General features: G+C 33.2%; 2 protein-coding genes across 4 annotated transcripts in view; both read left to right on the top strand.

The window, feature by feature from the left end:
- Positions 1–22,820, top strand: part of LOC146529654 (uncharacterized) — a 137,335-nt gene that overhangs the window by 84,296 nt on the left and 30,219 nt on the right. For all 3 annotated transcript variants that reach the window (XM_085202231.1, XM_085202229.1, XM_085202230.1), the window contains exons 2-3: positions 9,984–10,106; positions 22,573–22,743. In XM_085202231.1, the coding sequence (XP_085058357.1) occupies positions 9,984–10,106; positions 22,573–22,743 (294 nt within the window). The remainder of the gene's footprint in view (positions 1–9,983; positions 10,107–22,572; positions 22,744–22,820) is intronic.
- LOC146529655 (tubulin beta chain) lies at positions 5,664–7,725 on the top strand. The gene is made up of 2 exons (XM_085201445.1): positions 5,664–5,871; positions 6,439–7,725. Exons 1-2 carry the CDS (start codon positions 5,815–5,817, stop codon positions 7,723–7,725), a joined length of 1,344 nt encoding a protein of 447 aa, XP_085057571.1. The 5' UTR covers positions 5,664–5,814.

Here is a 22,820-nt window from a genome sequence, read left to right as displayed (position 1 = left end):
ACTGACGTGCGGTTTGCGGTCGCGGCCATTGTATAAAATAGCTTATAAAAACCTTTCACAAACAGTAATTACCATGGTAATATTTATCATAGATAATAAAATGATTTATTCTATGGAAATAAAAAAAAATTTTCATTAATTTGATTTTAAATACAAGTTTGTAATGTTTGTTTTTAAGTTATATAATTTTTTTTAGATTTTTTCCTTTATCTGTAATTATGAAATTTGTGAAGAAATGAGAACTTACCGTCTCACATCTTTACAAATTTCATAATTGTAGGCCCACAGAAGTACCCTATAGGTTTGGAGCGCGCACCGAATTTGATAGGAAAAGTGAAAAAGCAATGCATAAACGTTCGTATATTTTTGATTGCGATGACTTAGAAGCTTATTTTTATCTTGCTTTTTGCTCTGAGAAACGGTAGGCCTTAATAATAGTTTTACATGAATTTCAGCTTGATAGCTATCACGTGATAATAAGACCAATAGTCTCGACAGACGGACAGACAGACATACAGATGAAAACAAACTGATAATAACAGGGTTTCGATTTTCTCTTTTAAGGAATGGCGGGTTACGAAGCTAATAAATAACAAGACAACTTTTTTTGGCTGTGCATTGTAAAACCCATAAAATTATAAAATATACAAACGATATTTTTTATGTTATTTAAAATACATTTAAATAAACATTAAGGAAAATTAGAATTTTATCAGATTTGAACACGAAAAAAAAATGATTATAACAATTAATCTTGATAATCTATATTTATTACAGTTTTACTAAAGCTGTTTGTAAAACAAATCGTTGTAGATTACAAATTTAAATAAATGGAATACATGAAAATGTTTTGATTTTTCATATTAGATATTTATGAGTATGACTATAAACGCGATGGTTATAAGTTCAAGCTCCTCTCGAAGGAATGTTTTACATTTGCTATGGTCAGAAGTGCGCTGTGTTGAGTTCTGTTAATCGACGAATAATATTGTGGGGTTCAGCGAAAAGTTGAAGACTTGATAAGGAAGACCTCACAAAGGCAGAGAAGACTCTGCCTATCCTGCTGTATATTGTTATAAGCGTAAAGCTGAAAAAAGTTAAAATGACACTTAATTAAGATATTTCTGAAATTATGACCGATAAAAAAATTACAGTTGCGTAAATTTAACTTATCACGGCCAAATATGATAAATTTACTAAGTATGCCTATTAGACTAGCTTAATTAAAGCAATATAGTAGGCATATTTACTATACACAAATAAACATCATTTTCAGCTTCACATTGTATGCCTCACAGGGAAGACAGAGCTAACCCAGAACTAGGAGATAAAAACAATGATTTCTCCCAATCGGGAATCGAACCCACAACCGTCACGCGGCCAAGCTCTGTTGCTGCGCGAAAAGAGCCCTAATAAATAAAAAACTATAATCATAAAAAAAATCAATTTATATTAATTATAACTAGTTTTAAGCAAACATACCCATTCAATAATATTTATAAATACATTTCAATCGACCTCAAATCTTTGTTCGCGTTTTATATCCATACGTTGGTATCCGCCAGATACGTACTGTGGAATGCATTAGGCTAATTAATCTGATAACCGAAGCTTTCACTCGGCTTTTGGATTTACGTCATAGGTTACCGATGGGGATTTCTGTATGTCCATTTAAATTTCGGACTTGTCTACATATTATATACTACTATACTAGCGACCCGCCCGCGGCTATCATCGTATAGACTCCACGATTATTTGTTTAATAGGCTGTTTTTTTTTTATAATTAGATATTTGATATTTATTTAGTAGAGAAAAGAAATCAGTTCCCATTAAGAAATTGTCGTTCCCCACCGTCCGCCGAATTCTAGGCATTGCGTGTTGAGTGGCAAAAGTCAACACCGTGCTTTGTTTCGTTACCAGACCTTAAATCATCTCGATCAGTGGAAATGTTAAATCATTTATTTTTATAAACACTGACGTTCAAGAATGGAACGAATAATAAATATGAATTGTAAAATAACAATAAAATGATTAAGTTCTTATTGAAAACTCTAGGAGTATTCCTATACTTTCAACATTTTCAAGAATAGTTGATAGACTCTTGTAACTATTCTTGAAAATGTTTGTAGCTGCAAGTGTTTATTTATTTATTTTATACAGCATACTCTTGGTCTAACTATAGAAGATAAAAATTCAATAGTATGACAGGCTATACGGAAAGCCAGTTGGAATTGGCATTTTTGATTTCTCTCTGAAAAAATCTTTTGTATTGTGAATCTGTACTCTCGTGTGCATATAGAAACAAATATTTTAAAATATTCTGGACGAATTCTCTGCATTTTACTTAGTCTCTTATATTCCTTCTTTGTTTAATGCGTAAAATTATGTGTTTTTTTAGGTTACAAAAAATAAATAAAAGCATTAAAATATCTATAATTAAATATTTCAAATATAAAATTTACATCATTAACGATTCTGCTAATACCATGAATAGTTTTTCTTTTATACGTGCCACATGTTGAGGCAACTCAAATGGGAACGGAATATTTTAACACTACGTTCCTAGGTTACTTCTGCCTACCATGCTACGTGCGGGTTACAGCGTGCAGCTAAGAAAAAATCAGAAAATATACAGACAATATATTAATTATTTGTTATGTATAAGGCTAAGTAGTTATTATTTCACACTAAATTATCATAATTCCCGTTTCCACCGAGCGTGAGATGAATACCGCGTGCAGCTACGGACTAATTAGGAAGTACTCCTTAAGTTAAGCTAAAATCCTTGTTTCGAAGAGCGAAGCGAACGAGCGAACGTGTTGAGTGTATGCACTCGTATGTATGTGTATGTGCATCTTATACAAGTTTATACAACAACTATTGTAGTGTAATATATTGTAGGTATATGTTAATAATAAAGTACTATATACAGGTCGTCGTGGCGCAGCGGCAGAAGAGTGAGACTGTAACGCGACGGTTGTGGATTCGATCCCGGCTCGAGGAAGTGAAATATTTATTTATGTTTATATTTCAATATCTTCGCTCTGGTGTCGAGGTAAAGCGCGGCGTAGAGTTCTACCACTCAACACGCAATTCCTCTAGAATTCGGTAGAAAGTGGGGAACAGAGTGTCTTAACACTAGTTTCTCTCTGCATACGCGGATACAGCGGGAACGTGAAGCTAACTTTTTTTAAGTACTACATATATATGTGCATGTATATTCTTAATAAGCTTTATTAAGCACGTAATTGAATTTCGTGGTTGAATGGTAGAAGTCAACGCTGTGTGTGTTTTTTTAATTGACAAAATCAAAATAATTGAAGTAATATTGTTTTCCTGTATGAAAATCGAATATAGGACCTGCGTTTAATGTCACTTAAACTCTACTCGATATCTCTGGGCTCGAAGATAAAATTTATAATCTTTTAATCTTTTACGTTGGTTTTTCATCATAAATAATACATTGAGCACTCTATAAGGTAATCCAGGCATTAAATGTGAAAGGGATGGCTATACATAAATTAATATAGTGTGAAAGGGACGGACACATTATATCATTTACACGTCAGATGGCTTACGTTCGCGCGAGCGGTTGACTTTGAAGTCGTTAAAATTGCCCACTCGAGTAATTGGGAATTTATATAGAGTTGTATATTATTAAAAAAATGTCTTAACATGCAATGCCTCGAGAATTCAGCGGAAAGTGAGGCACGAACGTGTCTTAAGTGGAAGAAATTAGAAATTTGACATGTAAATTCCTAAGGTAGTATAGGAAAGCTTTTTTCGAAAATGTATAAAAATTTGTAATCTGTAGATAGATTTTTATAACCCAAATATAATTACTTAAAATATAATTTGGCAAGAGAGTATTTAAAGTGTTGTGTCCACACTTATAAAGTATTTTTTAAAATTTGAACTTTAAATTTTTTTTAACCGATTTCTAAAAAAAATCTTTTTTTCTGTGTGTAATAACACTTCAAATACGTTAAAAATATCTATAAAGATTTTTTAAAATTCCTGAAATAAAATGATTCTAGAAAGACCGTCAGTATAGTTTCGATTTATTAAATTTTCCCAAATATTGAAGTAATAACAGCTCAAGTATTTCGTATCGCTCATCTGAATAGTCATGAAAGTCATAGAAACATAAACTTGTGAGCTCGGATGATAATCTAAAACAAGAAAGTAATTCCAACGAGGGCTCTTATGTATTAAAATATTTTGAATTTACAATGAAAATGTATGGTTGAAACTTATTTTCTGTATTTACCCTAAGAAAGTTCAGGAAAGTACATAGGTCAACTTCACGCTGTATCCCGCACGCAGCAGGTTAGGCAACGGAAATCCATCTTAAGACACTCCGCCATTATCCCACTTTCCGCCGATTTCAGGAGGCATTGCCTGTTGAGTGACGGAACTCCACGCCACGCTTTGCCGAGACAACATACGTCAGGAGTCACGTATTCAGTGATCACAAGTTGATGACATGGAGAAAGATATAAAATATATTATTCCAAAATGACGTGTCGAGGTTTTCCACTTTTCATCCAAAATCGAGACATTTCTTGTTATGTAAAGGAACTCAAAATCACTCTATATGCTACCAGTATAATGATGAGTGGGAATCGAACCTACAATCAACGCTTTTACTGATAGCCTATTATTTTGACTTAAATATATGTACATATATGAACCAAAAATATAGTACAAAACATCCAAATAAAACCTAAGCTAATAATATCTTTTTAAAATAATTCGAATTGTATACTACGAAAAACCATCAAATATTCGTTCTTAATTAAAGAGGATTTAGAATTTGGTAAAAGCTTATATTTTATGCATGAATTTGTTTGGTCGGTTTGTATTTTTGTTACGAATCTATTTTCCGCCTACGAATGTCGAATAAAGTTCTAGTTAATTACCAGTCTAGACGCTAAGATAGATATTTAGTATATATAGATAATGTAACCTTAGATGTATGTATATTATAGAAATAACAAATTACAGAGGTCAGTCGTGGTGCAGGGGCACAAGCGTGTGTCTGTAAACGCGAAGATTGTGGGTTCGATTTCCTGTCGAGGAAATTAAATATTTAATATTTTAATTTCCTCGTTCTGATAAATTGGTTAACCGCAGCGTTGAGTTCCGCTACTTGGGGGCACTTACGTTCTCTACTGTTCCACATTTCTTAATGGGAACGTGATTGTGCTAATACTACGTTCCCAAGTTCCCTTCTTATCCTGCTATATGCAGGATTCAACGTGTAGCTGAAAAAAAACATTATGTAAAGTACCTTCCAAATATTGCGGTGTTGTGTTCCACCACTCAACTCGCATTGTTTCGATTTGCAGCGGAAAGCATAGAAAGTAACTACTTGCTGCCTACCCAGCTATAGCTATACAAAGCGTTGAAAAAACCCGAACCCAAACCCTTATCTCGAACCATCACTCACGTTTTTGTCAACATTGTTATTTTTAAAAATCATTTATAATATAATATTCTCTGCCAGAATATTTTACATCTGGGCTATAATCGTGCAGAACTAAAATAACGCCCAGACATTGCAAATTTTCAACAGCATTTAAGCCTCCATAAGCACTTTTAATTTATCGACCTATAAAATTGCCAACCTATTCGTTACCAAAATAACTAAAACTGGCTGACAGAAAAATAAAATTTAAATTACAAAAAATCAATAATCTATATGGAATATTTTAAATGAGATTCATTTGTTTTAAGACCATCTGTCTAGTAGGTCGAATTGTACGGTCGGTGTAAAGTTATTTAAGTTAAAGTAATTACAGAATAGTAAAATGAGGGAAATTGTGCACATACAGGCAGGACAATGTGGCAATCAAATCGGTGCTAAGGTAAAATATTTAATTATTATTGTTTTTCTATATAAATTATATGGAAATCTATCATGTACGTGAACAAAGATAAAAATTTGTCTGTTTTTTATTAGATTTATTGTAATAAACATATTAAACGATGGTGTTTTGTAAGATTTTTTTAATTTTAAAATATATATCTAAAATATTCTTTTACCAGATTTGTATGTGTAAAACTTTTAAAATCACAATTTCAAATTCAAAAAGTTTTAAAAAGTTGCTGCTCTCTAAAGTTTGTCAAATGCTGGATAGGATCAGTAGTGCTCTTCGATTACGAGACGAACCGTATGCTTACCATATTGAAATTGGTATTATACAAATATGTACATAGTTATATTATAGAAAAATGCGACATAATATGAAATATTTCGACTGCCCTTGGAATCTATTCTTAGAAAGAAGTCCAAAGTTTGTTTCCATAACAAATAAATGCGATACAAAATTTCTATGCGAACGAGATTTTTTCGCGACTTGGCAAAAAATCCAATTCCACTAAAACCACTAATTCTTGTATAACCATGCAGTAACATAAATTACGTGTTTCAGTTCTGGGAGGTTATATCGGACGAGCATGGCATTGATCCAACTGGCACGTACCACGGCGACTCCGACCTTCAGTTGGAGCGGATAAATGTATACTACAACGAAGCCACCGGAGGCAAATATGTGCCAAGGGCTATTTTAGTGGACCTCGAACCTGGTACCATGGACTCAGTGCGATCTGGGCCTTTTGGCCAAATATTCCGTCCTGACAATTTTGTCTTTGGCCAATCGGGTGCGGGTAATAATTGGGCAAAGGGACATTATACGGAGGGAGCAGAATTGGTCGACTCGGTGCTAGATGTAGTTAGAAAAGAAGCAGAAGGATGCGATTGCTTGCAAGGCTTCCAGTTAACACATTCTCTCGGCGGAGGCACTGGCGCGGGACTAGGAACTCTTCTCATATCGAAAATAAGAGAAGAATATCCTGATAGGATTATGAATACTTTTAGTGTCGTCCCTTCGCCTAAAGTATCTGACACTGTCGTCGAACCATATAATGCTACATTATCAGTTCATCAACTGGTAGAAAATACCGATGAATCTTACTGCATAGATAATGAAGCCCTCTACGACATTTGCTTTCGTACCCTAAAGCTAACCACACCGACCTATGGTGACCTAAACCATCTTGTATCGGCTACAATGTCTGGTGTCACCACTTGTCTTAGATTCCCTGGTCAATTGAATGCCGATTTAAGAAAGCTAGCAGTAAATATGGTACCATTTCCTCGGTTACATTTCTTTATACCAGGATTTGCACCACTCACTTCTAGAGGCAGTCAACAATACAGAGCTTTAACGGTTCCGGAATTGACTCAACAAATGTTTGATGCCAAAAATATGATGGCTGCCTGTGACCCTCGCCATGGTCGTTACTTGACCGTTGCCGCAGTCTTCAGAGGTCGTATGTCAATGAAAGAAGTTGATGAGCAAATGATGAATATTCAAAATAAGAACTCTTCGTATTTTGTTGAATGGATTCCTAATAACGTTAAAACCGCAGTGTGTGATATTCCACCTCGTGGATTGAAAATGTCTGCTACTTTTATTGGTAATTCCACGGCTATACAAGAACTATTTAAGCGTATTTCAGAACAATTTACAGCTATGTTTAGGAGAAAGGCTTTCCTGCACTGGTATACTGGCGAAGGAATGGACGAAATGGAATTTACTGAAGCCGAGAGTAATATGAATGACTTAGTTTCCGAGTACCAACAGTACCAAGATGCTACTGCCGAAGAAGAAGGTGAATTTGACGAGGAAGAGGAAGGTGGTGACGAGGGCGATTGAGATTTTAAGATTTTCATTATTGTTTATTGTATTTTTAATTTTGTTTATTACAGTATTTTATATTTTTTTTTGTTTTATTGACAAATATTTTTAAATATATTTATAATGCTACTATGTTTTTTCCACTATGAATTTAAATATTTAAGACAAACACAAACCCAAGAGTATAACTTGTAATGATGAATGTAGTTCGAAACATTACTTACTTAACTTTAAACATTTTATTTTCATAAAAGTCGCTATAAATTCGTATTTTTTTTTTGTTTTTTTAATAACTATGAAATATTTTGAAATTGCTATTTGGTAATCAATAGATTTGAGTATTCTGTCTTTTTTTTTCTATCTATCTTATGAAAATATGTATACGATAATTATCACCATAAGCACTGAAAAAACAAGGTGAAATTGTAAAAAAAAAAATAAACTGGGTATATTAATTTCAAAATGCTGACCTTCGTATGTTTGACAAAGGCAAAAGTTAATAGGATATTGGTCAACCCCTGTGGGTATTGTTTAGAAAAAATCGACTTTGAGAATATTGTTTACACAAGGAATATCGAATCCACTATCTTAACGCACTAGGGACGTATCTGATTAACACTGCCACAGAGGTTGTGGGTTCAAATAACACTCGAGGGATTTATATTTACATTTGTACTGTAGCGATTCTGACGTGAGGCAGAACTGAACAGTTTTACAATTTATTCCTTATTCTGTTACTATTGTTTTATGATGAAGATTTTTTTACAGCCAGTTTTTTTTGACGTAACCGCTGTGTGGTCAATTCCTACTAATGGGAAAGAACATTTTTATTATCATTTACTCGCTCTAGTATCGAGGCAAAACGCAGCGTTGAGTTCTGCCACTCATCACGCAATGTCTTGAGAATTCGGCGGATAGTGGGTAATAGGAACAGAGTGTCGTAACCTGAGGTTTCCAGGTTCCCTCTTCTCCTACCCTGCTTTGTGCAGTATAAGAAAAGAAACCCAATTTTTTTATTCTTCTTCCGATAAAGGATATTCTTAGGGATTTAAAATGTTTATTATAAGCAACAGTCATTCGGAATGCCGTAATCAAAGAACAACAACAACCTGCAGATGGTGAGGCATAAATAAAATATAACCACGACATGGTCAAGTGTAGCCGCCACTCACAAAATTATTCATGAGACCTATTCTAAAATAGTTTAATGTCACATCGATTGACGCAGTTAGAATTTAAAGTAAATTTATGGGTGGCTGTCGATTTGTACAATAATTAACATTATTTATGTACACAATGAGATTCGCAGTAAAATCTATAAGCAGCAAACTCCACTATCAAAGAGAAGTAAATTAATGGAGCCCCCAACTGTACCTGAATAAGTTTAATTTAGGCCGTTGAAAATATCTTCGCTTTCAAAATAACCGAGATTCGTATCGATCGTCAAAGGAATGTACGGTTGGCTTTTGAATATTCTACGAGGTAGGAAGTGCGCACACTATGAGAGAAAATTAGCGTTTAACAAAGTTTTTAATTATCTTTAAGTGTTGACACCTATTTAGGGTAGATTGGATTGATTATTCAGAAGGGTAACACTAGCAAAAAGCAGCGTCAGTTACGTCGGTTTTTAAGCGTTAATATTTCAAGTTATTGAAAAATTGTTTGAGTTAAATTGTTGGAATTTTCATTTTCAAGTTAGGGGGTTTTAACTAATTTGCTAAATTTCATGCATGTAGACTAATTGGTTTAGGAGTTATGAAGGAACCTTGCACATTTCGATTTTTAACTTGGCTAAATACGCTGTTGAGTGTCTTGATAAATAAAAAGAAATTCTTTTCTTATTTTCACAACTAGATTCAGTTAGACTCACAGTTTCAGCTTGCTTATTGAAAAAATCTGAAAGAATATCAAATGCTGTCCATTGAAGTATATTTTATTCAACACATAATTGAAATGATGACTTTTCTATAAGTTTTTATTACTTCGACACTTTGAAGAGAAAAAAAAATACAGTATTTGAGTGGCAAATGTGGACTTAATTATTTACTGGAATGACTTCTTTCAAAGAACTAATCTAAAGTTAGTGCTTGTGTCAGTTGATAAGCCGATGATTTATACTGTTTAGTTACTACTAAAATACTGACAATATTATTGTTTGATATTTTATCGTACATTTTCGCAGCATCAGGTTTAAAGTTTAGATAACCATAAATAATCACTGTTCTCTTTGTGTACGTTAAAAACGAAATTTAATTTTTTTTTTTAATTTGTTTCAGGGCCTGGGATAAAAGGCACTATGGCGATCCTCAACTGCCTTCTCGCAAGGCAGCTTTGTTTTGAGGATGCATCGTGTTCCGCTATCTTGGAAATCATTCCCCGAGTGTGTGGCTCTGAACTTGGTAAGTTATAGTATATTCGTAATTACTACCTGACCTGACCCTGGGCAATATTTTTATATGATCTTTGGAATGCTATATATTTTTCCTTGATGTACTCGTATGCCCTAAATGTTTCAATCATCATCATTGAAATGTAGTAACAAGTCACTCTTATTCTTCTTCACACTCTCTACCTACCAATTCTACAAAAAGAAAGTAAAATCTCTTGAATTTAGAAATACTAAAAGAATTTATTCCAGCTACGATTCTATAACCCTAAAATATGTTCCAATTTGGGAAGCATATGCGAAATATATGACCGTTAGTTAGGACATCCGCCAACTGACTTGATATAGTGGTGGCTCGTAAGTAGTTTAATGGCGATCAACGGATTAACCGCTTCGCAAATTTATGACCTCTAGCGATAGTACTAAATTAATTAAACTGAAATTAATATATGATTTTACTGATCTAAAATTTGCAAACTTTTTGTCTTTATTAATTCCCATTTTCTTAATGAACTGACTAGCAATTAAAAAAATCTTAAACTTGTGACCGTAACTTTTCATGAAATAAATATAAGTTCAAATATGTTTTCTTTTTCCACAAATAACTGAATTTTTTCAAGCAACGATTCCATAAGTATAAAATATATGACCGTTACCAACTGACTGGTTAGCTGGTATCTCATATACATATATATCATAAAAAATATATATAAAAATTTATATACTTATTTTCAGAAATTATATTGTTTTACCGTGATTTATGAAATAACTATAAGCTTAAATATGTTTTCATTTTCACATATACCAACAGAATTTATTCAAATAGCGGTCCCATAATTTTAAAATATATGACCGTTAGTTACGACAATCACCAACCGACTTGATATAGTGGTAGCTCGTAAGTAGTTCAATGGCGATTAACGGATTAAACGCTTCGCAAATTTATTGCCTTTAATGATAGTAGTAAATTAATTAAATTGAAATTGATGCTTAACTGTTAAAGTTTATTATTTAATATTTTCTTTATATATTATTTTTACTGAATATTTGCTATAATATTACTGATGTAATATTAAAAAATATATATTTAGGACCAGTCGTTACGCAGGGGCACAAAGCGTGATTGTATACGCGACTGGTTGTGGGTTCGATCCCCACTCGAGAAAATATTTGTTTAAATTTATATTTCCATTTTTTCGCTGTGGTTTTTTACTTGCACTATTCTATCGACTTTTATTCGATCTACGACTTTTTTTAAATAAATATAATTTTTAATTAATTTCTTTTACTTTTCTATAACTTATAATTTAGACAAACATTTTGGTTCCTTTATAAAATAAAAGCACAGCGTTGAACTCTGTCACCTAAAACACCATATCTCGACAATTGGACACTTTATATAAGTGAGGAGAGACGCGGTTAAAAAAATTCTCTAAAATTTGATAAGGAAAATGCTAATAAATGCTATCATTGCTCTATGAAATCAGTTCCTCTCTTGTACCATATATCTCGTAGCTTATATTCAATGAACTACTAACAATAGTAATATAGTCCTTATATATAGCACCTAACACTATACAGTAATTAAGCCATAATCACGTGATATTAGTATACAGTGTCGATTGAGCTTTAATAGGTACTATTATAACTTGGTTTGAATTTTATTGATTAACTATTTTTAATTAAGTGTCAAGACACTCTGTTCCCTACTTTCCGCTCAATTTTGGAATATTTGTGTATCGAATGGAGGAACTCCACCGCACTTTGTCTGTCTTTGATAATAATAAAAAAAATCGTGGCTCTCAGGAGAGCACGCTTTTCACTATCACGAGAGCTCGTGGTCGGGTTTCCACACTATTACGCAGAATGAGCACTTCCACCCTTTCGTGTATATATTTGCTGCTGGCCATCAAAGGCAAGCCAGGGGCGTTGGATGGAGTACGATTCCCCTTCAGAGGACTAGTATTAGTAATTACTCAGGTCCGTGGGGTCGCCACTCCCCAACAGCTCGCTACAAGCTGCCCTATGTGGGTTTTATTATGATTATTACATATATTTAACTACACTTTAAAGTAACACAAAAGTTTAAAGCCACATTAAATAGAAACTGAATATCTAAACGTACAGTACAGTTCACATATAAAGTTCCTAAACCAACACTCGTAGTAAGTTTGCAAACACTATGCAATATTGAGATGCTTTCACAGTATGCGATATTATTGCTAAGTGAGTGAAATGGTTCTATAAAATTGTTTAGGAACTTTATATGAAATTTCTTTTCTTTTTACCTTTACGTAAACGTTTTTTTAGTGTACTTAGTGTTAAAACACTTCGTTCCATTAAAACACTTCGGTTCCCCACTTTACCTCGAATTTAGGAGACAGAGAGAGAGTGGCGGAACCCAGAACCGCGATAAGCATCGTTAAAAAATATTATTATTGGGTACTAAGTTGGGTATATCTTGTTAAACCCTTATAATACACAATAGCCCTTATTTATACAAAGTAATGCAATATAAACATACTGACTAGGGAATTTGCAAGAATAGGTATTCCAAACGAATGCAATTAAAAGCACCTGCCATTGTGAACTTCCCCCCGTCCCGTTTGTTACAAGTAGAAAGTATTTGTTTGGTGAGCACCATTATGTATGAGATCTGCGAATATACTTATGCCTCCAGACTCGACAAGTTGCTAGATTTAATTTGAAGAAAATAAAGTTGTTGGGGAGGAGGAATACAGGTAGATCTTTTTTTTTCTTTCTCATCCTGAGAAGTAGGCTGATCGAGGTGGCGGTAGCGATATTCCTATGGTCTTCACTTTCTAGGCCTTCTTTGACATTGTTAGGTGAAACTTAATGCTGTATTTTTGGCTGGAAAAACAGTATTTAATACAAACAAGGACGATTTTTAAAATAAGTAGGATGTGATATCGCTTACAACAGAACTAAACAATATTTTACTATTTTTTTTAAATTCCACGTTTTATTCCTAAAAGGATAGCCAGAGAGAACAGAATGCCAAACGCTATGCTCTTTAGCTTTTCTTTGCCATTCTTTCGTCACACATTCTCTATGCCCAAAGCACCTAAAATTTTCTTTGTTCTCACTGAGACATCCTCGCTAGTATCTGCCATTCTGTGTATCTCTAATTAAGTAAAGCAAAATAGTAAAATAAAAAAAACTTCAAAATTTATAACGTATATCAAAAATCATAGCAATTTTATTTGTTCAAACGTCAGAATTGGTACTAGAGCCGCACTATACTTCTTTTGAACAAATTGAGTATCTAGCGACCCAGTTTCAGTTTCATCGAGAAGCAAATAATCTTGAAACTCAAACATAAAAGCCATTAAAACGATTAGTTACAAATAAAATTGTCGAGAGTGAACTTAAAAAAATACTCTGGCGGTCAATTAAAAAAGTATTGGATATGTACTATTAAGTAATTATTCAAATAAAATATATTTATATCTATATTTATCCTAATGACACATTTAAATAGTAATCAGGGTAATTTTTATATTTTTAACTTTTGTGGTTTTTATATCATGAAAATTCGGTGCTTCGTGGGTGATGGAGTATCTTAACACTAGGTTTCTTTCTTGTTATTCCTAAACGAAAAAGATACGTGTGGCGGAACTCAACGCCACGCTTTGCCAACTGGCCAGAAGCGTACGTACAGTAGGCACGAATACAAAAAAATATAGTTAAAAAAATAAAACTTAAAATATTAGAGCTAAGTAATCTTACCTACTTACTTTCAATCAATTCCAATCATCTAAATCTCAATGAAGATGAATAAAAATCGACGTTAATTTATATTCAGCATTGAAGCCTCTATGAAAAATAACTGAAGACTAAAAGTTTTTCAAGTTTGAAAGAAAACTGAACTGAAAGGAATAAAAATCGCTAGTCTAGACCATTTTCAGTCAAATCATATAATTATGTTGCAAAATGAAAGTCATAATGGCATAGTGATCATAAACTCGTTGGTTAAGGGTTCGATCTTTTCCCTACCCGGCTGTGCGGACAGCGTTAAGCAATGTTTTTAAATATCAACTCTAGCCAGTCATGGCGCAGTGGCATAGGTGTGGGCTGTAATCGCGACAAGTTGTGAGTTCGATTCCCATTGAAGAAAATGATTTATTATTTTTATCTCTTCGCTCTGATGTCGAGGGAAACCGTGATATTCAGTCAGCCAGTTAATATGTAATGCCTCTAGAATTAAGCGGAAAATTGGGAAAGGAGTGTCTTAACACTAGGCTACCCATCAGCCTACCCTTTTGTGCATAGGATACAGCGAACTAAAATAAGTTAGTATGTTTTTATTGAAATACATATAAATACAATAAATTTAACAACAATCTATCATAATAACACTGTTAACATATTCGCTTCACACATAAAAGTGCTGAAATGATAAATGGCCGTCTTTCAATAAACTAAAAAACGAACAAATGAAGATATAAAATAAAATATACTTTAACTTGTATAGATAACAAAAGCGCTGTAACAATAGATGGCCGATATAAAAACAAATTGCAATTTTCAACTCTATCCCCCTATAATAAGAATCAGGTTGTTACAATTTACCTTCAATAGATGAGAACCAGGTCACGAGAAATAAGTTTAGTCACTCAAACTAGAAATCAGATATTGATTTTGGAGTTATTATTTGGATATGGCAACGTATGCACAATTTCCACTTCCGTTACATTGTTTAAGAGGAAGGCACACAATTGTTATAGGTGTTTTCAAAATCAAATTGCAGATAAGCCTAATTGACTATATTAATAAAGGCCGTCGTGACGTAGTTGTGAATTTTGCTATAGCCTCGATAGTTGTGGTTCCGTGGGAAAATGAATTATGTCCATTATCTCGCTCTGGTAGAAAAACGTCTAGAAAATTAGGCGGAAAATGAGGATGCTTTACACTAGCTTCTCTTTACCTTCTCTCATGTAAGCGAAAGAAAGTAGAAAGCATGAAGGAGAAAAAAAAATAAACGACATAACATATCGTTTCTGCTGCATACCTTTCAGTTTCTAAAATTATTCTAAGAATTTCGAGAAATCCTCTTCCGACACTCCCTGCTCTCAAGCCAATTTCTTAACAATAATTTCATCTGTTTGTCTGTCATTCAATATTAGAAGGGTTTTATATACTAAATTTAATACATATATCTATATATTCCACATAATATAAGAATTCAACTTATTGCGTTATCTCGCTAACACAATTATCACAATCAAATCGAGTATCTGACCTTATTTCTATCCCACAATCTTTATAATACTTCTTCTAAGGGTTTTTGGAGTTGAGGGCACTTGACTCTGTCCTCTAAGAACTCTTATGTCAGATTTATTCACACAAAACGCGCAGGTTGGTGTGGCCGTTTATGCAATATAAATTGTATTATAAGTATTTATTTTTATTTTCTTTGTCAGGATTTGGAAACTGAAGATATACAGTTCAGTTCTGTTTTTAGTTAATGGTCCGAGTATACCAGTTGAGCACTAATTACTTCGCAAATGTCACGCAGTATGGAGAACACATGAAGGAGATTGTATAGTAGAAAAGAGATAGATGTTACACAATAGATGAACGCATGTGAAAAATAGATCCAGTTCACACTCTGCCTCTACCTGAAAAATAAAATTCAATATTTACAACATATACATGGCAATGGGTTTAGACCAGCAGTTATGATAAATTGTAATTGCCATTAAGTTGGTTGCCATGTTTGTCTTTTGGAACGAGGAAATAATGAAGAGAAAGAACATAAGTGTCTTAATGGGAACAGAGTGTCTTCTCACTAGGTTCCCGGGTACCCTCTGCATACTACTACTACTAAATATGCATTACCACTGTGCCTAAAGAGAATAAAGAAAACAAAGTTTCCTTCAAGCATAATCTCATTCGTATATAATATAAAACGGTCCCGTAGTTTTATTTGAAATGCAACAAGCCAACAGTAAGATATTGAGTACATCGTTTCAAAAGTTGTTAAACTTACACAAAAGAGCCGAGTTCAAGTTAAGAACTACAAAGTTATTTCATATTTATGGTTGCACCGCTAAATACGTTGGAACTGTTATCAATAACTACGGTTCAAGTGTTTTTGAGAAAATATAAGAGTTTTCTTGTATGGAATTATATAAACTTGTTCAAATATGAGTTATATTTGTATTAATCATGGAATTTTTAACATTACAGCAGTTTTAAAAAAAGTATTTTTGTGTAAATGTAAATCTAATATGATAGTTGTGGGTTCAAACCCCATTCTTGAATCTATTTCCTAAATCTAAATTCCCGAATCTAAATTTTACTAATTATTAAAGTATATAGGTACTTGGGAAAAAAATAGTTTCATATAATTATAAGCACATATTTTGTTTTGCTATATTTTTTAAGTTCCAATATCTAAAAAAGTCTATGTCGTAAGCTGGATTAGTTCGCCCCCGATAATATAAATAAAAAATGTCTTTACGGCCTTCAATCTTAGTAAAAATAGAGCAGCTATACTTAGAAATTTTCCAGGAGCGAGTCCAAAATAGCCTTACTTATTTTATAGCAGTCTTTCGTCGAAAACGGTTTAAGAAAGCTAAAAGTTGATTTATAAGTAGATAATAGATAAACATTTATTGAGGCCATCGTAGCGCAGGGGGTTCACACAAGGGTTCGACGGTAAACGCGACGGTTGTAAGTTCGATTCCCACTCGGAGGATGGAATATTTAGCATTTTCATTTCTTCGTTCTAGTTATGATACGCGGCGTTGAATTCCGCCTACGCTGCTTTAAATTTAATAATAGATCTGATTTGATAAGGAATAAATAAATCTAATATATGCCTCTAAATTATTTCTGCTATAACAAAATAAGAAGACAATTACGTGAAAATAAAAAAAAATATGTCACTTAGTTTTAAAACAAAGCAGTTTCAATACTAAGTAGTAAAAAGTAAAATAGTAAAATTTCCTAGTTGCGAATCAAGTTCCGAGAAACGTCCAGAATGAAAAATATTATTTCCTTTTATGTGGACTTCTCGCTTTTATTCCTTGCATTTTTATTTATACTTACATACAAACAGACCTGCCCTTGAACTGGCATAGCGTACAATAGGAGACTATAACAAAAGGACTTCTCCGCTTTACTACGTATTTGAATCTCTCAACGATTTGAATAGATCTATGCATACAAAAGGGTGGGTATTATTTAAAAAAAAACGTGTAACTGATGTAAAAGAGCTGTAAGGGAGATTTTCTATGTAGACATTATTATAGTTTTATACTTTATATTTCTAATAGCTGAAGCTAGTTATTTAATATGGGTATTAGGAAATTATAATTTGAATTTCATATAATTTGGTCACAGAGTTTTGGGAACTACATATAATATGTTACTATATCTAAACCAGTTATAACAGATTTCGATTTGCAGCTCAAGCAATGAACTCACATTACTTCTTATACCTTAAAAAACATCAATTGCGCTACAATGTGTTCAACAAATTATGAACGACCTAAAAATATAATATTTTCTTTCCTTTCACTCTACTGCCACGTTCAATATAAAAGTATGTACCCGAGTTGAAAATCGTAGAAGACCGACCACATATCATTTCCCAACAAAGTCACATGCTCTAGATTCATTGTTAAGCCTGTCAGCATCAACAATGGGTACAAAGCTGACGAGGGGTGGCCATTTTGTCGCCGTTAATTCCTTCAAAAATATCGCGCAAAATTCTCTTTACGGTAAAAATCTTTGACATTGTACGAAACAATGGGATATTTATCTCAATTAGTCAGCTTTCAAACGACTTATCACTGTCGACGAATCAAAATTAGGATGCTTTTATCTATATTTGTGAGGATAACTCATATTAATATGCTTCTTCAGTTAACAATTGAAAGAAAAGTTTCCCGTTTTTTTTTATATAGTGAACATAGAGAACGTGAACACGGACTACTTGTTACATGATGTTCATGATTTTCGCGAAAATGTAGACATCGTAGCATACCTTTATAATAAGATTGAAATTATAATCAAATCTAATATTCCAAGGATGACAGCACTAAGTAGTCTGTAATCCTCATGGGACTTGTAGGCACTAGTTCGAATCAGTGAACATTTAGCTATATTCTAAGATAATATTGTTAATGCCGAAATAAGCTTATACGTCTGTCTGTCTGTCTGTCAGTTAATGTCCATATTTGTCTCTGGTCACGCATCCTCGATACATTGCAGATCAAATTGCTACCAAAGAAAGTATAGAGCTCTCTTCAAATGACGTAAATTAAAAATAATTTCAACCTACGCCATTCAAGGCGCATGTATAGGATCTAAGCAGAAATTGAAATTAAAACAGTTATGGTCTAGTGTTTACCCCTGCTAATTGCGGGTTACAGAGCTAAACTGATAAAAATATTTAAAGATCGTAAGTGAAAGAGAGAAAAACAGATAATCTAGTGCACTGAATATATATATATATAGGTTTGATACTTTTATAATCTCAAGGAAGGAAAGAAGAAGAAGAATTTATCACATTACCTAAAATACTACTAAGTACTAGCGCACGTAAAAATGAATTATTCAACAATTTTTCATCATTTACAGGCGGCAATTCCGCAGTAAAAGTAATTAATTTAATGTACTGAATGTACAAATAAAATAATATGTCGCCCTTGGGAAGAGCACGTCGACTTTACAGCTGGCTTACTTCGCCCTATTAAATATACCTATGTATTATACGAAATTATACCTGTTTACTTTTGAAATTTTTAATCTTAATACTAAATTCGTTATTTATTTGTGGAAGTGAGATATTGCTTGGCCGAGGTAACTGGTTATAGATATAACATATTGTGCATTGGTAATATATTTAAAAAAACCGGTCAAGTGAGAGTCGGAATTACACGCAAAGGTTCTGTAATAATTTCATAATTGCAGAACAAATGGAACGTAACTTATATTATCTATAATAGTTAACGAACTTTGCTATATTTTTTCGTATTTACAATATTTTTTCCCATGATATACCTAAATTTTTTTTCGGTTTCTTGTTCTTTGTTTCTATTGCAAAATCTTAATTCTTGCCAAAACAATTTGCTACAAATTGCAGTTAAAACGATGCATAAATGCTCTTATCTTTTGATGGCATTTTTTTTTTCTGTGCTCTAATGACCGTAAACTTGGTGTATTTGATATTTATTTAATTTTTTTCATGAACGGTCTTGACAGACGGGCAACGAATACGAGCACTAATAATAAATATTTCAATATATAAACTATTTAAATATATAAAATAGTCGGCAATCAATTCTATAGAATTAAAACTTCTAGTCCTTTTTATTGAATAAAACGTTTTTTTAAAAAGCCGCTCGCTTCATTACACCCTAACAGGTCAACTAGAGGCGGGTCAACTGGTAGCCATAAGGACTTGGTACAACCCTGACCTACTCGCTTACTGTAGTACAACATATTGAATAAATGGGGAAATTTATTTATAAATACTATAAATAGTTATCGAAAATATCGTTTTTTTTTCATTTCACTGCGATGTTAGGTTCCCAATAATCCTAACTAAATCCCACTTTGTAACCTTATTTTTAATAAGAAAGAACGCAATAGAAAAATTCGTTTATCCGCTATCCCCATGTTATAGAATAGAAAGATAGAATAGAACGAAATATGCTACTATGAACATGTTGTCCCTGAATAAGAGTCCTAAAAGTTCGTTTTGATGGTACCCACTATACCTGCAGTCAGATTCCTCTGACTGCAGTATAGTGGGCTGCTCTTGGGCACCTTTAATGGGTCATGTGTTATACACAAATCTTGGTTATATCCCTTTGAAGACGCAAGTGAAGCCGCTGGTAAAAGTTAAATTAAATATCTTACAAAAGACACTCCTTACTTCACAAATAGATACTATTCGTATTAATAAAGTGTCACAAGTACAACAATAAGTGCTTAAAGTATAAAAATGTCACCATATTTTACTGGCTCTGGCGAAAGACAAATTGGGGTTATGTGTTGAATTTCCAAGCGTCTGCATAATGCTTGAATATCGATAACTTACCCTCGTCACTGGCTTCGATGAGAAGACACCTCGTACAGATTACGCTGATCTTTTACTATGACAATATGATTTTTATATTTAATGTTTCCTTTGACACGGTTTTTTAAATATTATTTTAGTTATTTTGCAGATATGTGTGTGATATCTCTTTTACTTTCATTCCAATTAGAAAAGATATAAGAAGACTATACTATGTTAATAACCTTAACTAAAATAACTAAATATAATATTTAGATAATTTGAGACCTGGCTCTCCTATATCAATTTTTTTTAGTACGTCTTTTAAGTTGAAAACATGTTAACTTTCTAAGAAACCGTTTGCCTTCCGTTTCTTCTTGACCCAATAATTAGTCTTATGAGATCGTGATCGAAAATTTCGCTATCAAGCCCTTCACTGAAACGACTATTCTGTTGAATCAAAAATGTGAAATAAAATTCTGCGGTACTCACTTCACTAGCACCATATCAAAGTTTGGACATCTATAGCAATAACGTAAAAGGCAACGACATCCATATTTGTTGGTGCTTGTGTAATTTATTTAAAAATAGAGAAAAAATATTTTGTTACTGAGTCTCTGTTAGACAATGCACTATTGGAAAAAAGATGAAAGGAATAAGAAGTTACTGGACTTAGAAAATTTAAGATTTGTATGTACCTACCTAAGTAGGTTAGGATTTGTACGGTAACATTAATCTCTTAATGCACCTCGTGTTAAACTGAGATTTAATTTTATTTGTAAATGTATGTTTTAACATAACTCAAATAAAATATAAAATTGATGAAGGATATAGAAGAAATGAAAAAGATATATAATTAGTTATACACTAAGAAAGACCGCTATTTATGCAATTAAAGCACTAACATCCAAACATACAAATTTCTACGATTGTTTTGTAAAGTAAATTTGTTTTACCAATATTTTGGGGTCGCTAAGGCCAAAGGACAATTCTGAAATTGTGACCATAAATTTGTTTGAATTAAAAACACAAAGTTAAGCGGACTTCGAGGTATACCGCCTCTGGCGTTGTTACGCGATAACCACTTCACTGATACTTAAATATTTATAGCGATATACAAAAGTAAAATATTTTTGAAATTTATAATAGACTAGCTTGTACCTGCGGCTTCACCCGCGTGGTGAGATGGAAATAACTTAGATGACATGATATAATTTAAGTGTACCAGTAGATTAAATCGAAAGTAATAGTAAACGCTCGAGACCTCCAATTTCTGTACGGAACCGTCGGTGGGCGAGCCCGACTCGCGCTAGTCACTTTCTGTTATGTGTGTTGTTGTTTTTCGCTATATTTTATTACCAGAGCTTATAAATGAAAATACTTCATTCCTGCGACTGAGAATTGAACCCAGTCAGGCACTGTGACGCTGCTCCACAATGCTCCACAACGACAATATATACAGTATAATGACCTATATATCTCTATATATAGGTACCTACATACGTCAAAAGTCAAAATTATTGCCTACATCTAACCTTAACCCTCGCAAAAACCTAACAGTCCATTAAGCAATGTCCCCGCGTAATTTGAAAGGTTTCCCCAATCGGATAGGGAAAAAATAATAGTGTGGTCACTCCCTAATGACAAAAACTCTTCTAATGCTTCAGATAATCACGCGTGTGGGTGTGGCAAATCACATAAGGGCAGTTATAGACAAATTTTCTACACTGTAATGTGGTCAATATGAATATATGTATAACTAGCTATACGCACGCGGCTTTGCCTGGTTAATATAAGCTAGATAATTATAAAGTTTCACCTTTCTCACAAATTCTTACAATTATAATATTAGTGGGATAAATTGAAACAACTTCTCGCCGCACGTTAAATGGAAGTTACTATTAAGACATTCCGTTCCTCATTTTCACCAAATATTCGAGGTGTTGCGTACCTACTGATTGATGGGAACGCTCCACTTGGTCTTGATCTAGCAGTTCGGTAAAATTGAAAATAATTCAAATATAATTATACTCCCAAGTGGGAATCGAGCCCACAATCGCAATTACAGCTAGCTCTGCCCTGCTGTACTGCACAGAAAATAAATATATTTATATTAGCAAATGTATGAATAGATACTAGACTTACTATATACTCGTATAAATACATAAAATCATATAAGGGAATGAGATAACTTTGCAGTCTGGGCGGAAACTTAGATTACGTACGGCGACTAATCGTTTGAATCTAATAACTTGTATATTAATGAAAATCTTATATATTGACTTAATTAAAATATAATTTAGAACTGGTTCAATACTATAATATATATAAATATTTTGGATATATTTCATTAATTAAAGGTTCAAATAATGAAAATCTTCAAATATCCTCTAAAATCCTCAAATATTAAAGAAATTACTACATCATCATTCGTTTGTTACAGTGGCTTGCTCTACCGTGACCGTGACAAAGTGCCAGGCTGCTCTACGTACTCTGCAAGCGTTCCCGTTTTTCAAACCGACGTGCCTCTGTCGGGAACCGAACGTGGACCCCGAGTGTAACTCGTTCCGCGACTTCCTGTTTGATCATCCCTGCGTGTTCGTCATGAAGAAGGGTATGTATTTCTTATGATTCATGGGCGAAACCTACTCGCACTTGACCATTTTTTTGTTAATATGTTTTGAAAATAGC

This window comes from Heliconius melpomene, chromosome 18 (assembly GCF_056956725.1).
Source record: "Heliconius melpomene rosina isolate 202511_hmr_F chromosome 18, ASM5695672v1, whole genome shotgun sequence".
Taxonomy (NCBI): Eukaryota; Metazoa; Arthropoda; class Insecta; order Lepidoptera; family Nymphalidae; genus Heliconius; species Heliconius melpomene.
Note: the sequence above shows the minus strand (reverse complement) of the source record. Positions and strands in the feature narration are given on the sequence as shown.

Excerpts from the sequence above, each read along its gene's own strand:
- LOC146529655 (XM_085201445.1), top strand. The coding sequence starts at position 5,815 with ATGAGGGAAATTGTGCACATACAGGCAGGACAATGTGGCAATCAAATC. Across the intron at positions 5,872-6,438 it reads GCAATCAAATCGGTGCTAAG|TTCTGGGAGGTTATATCGGA; the intron begins GTAAAATATTTA and ends TACGTGTTTCAG.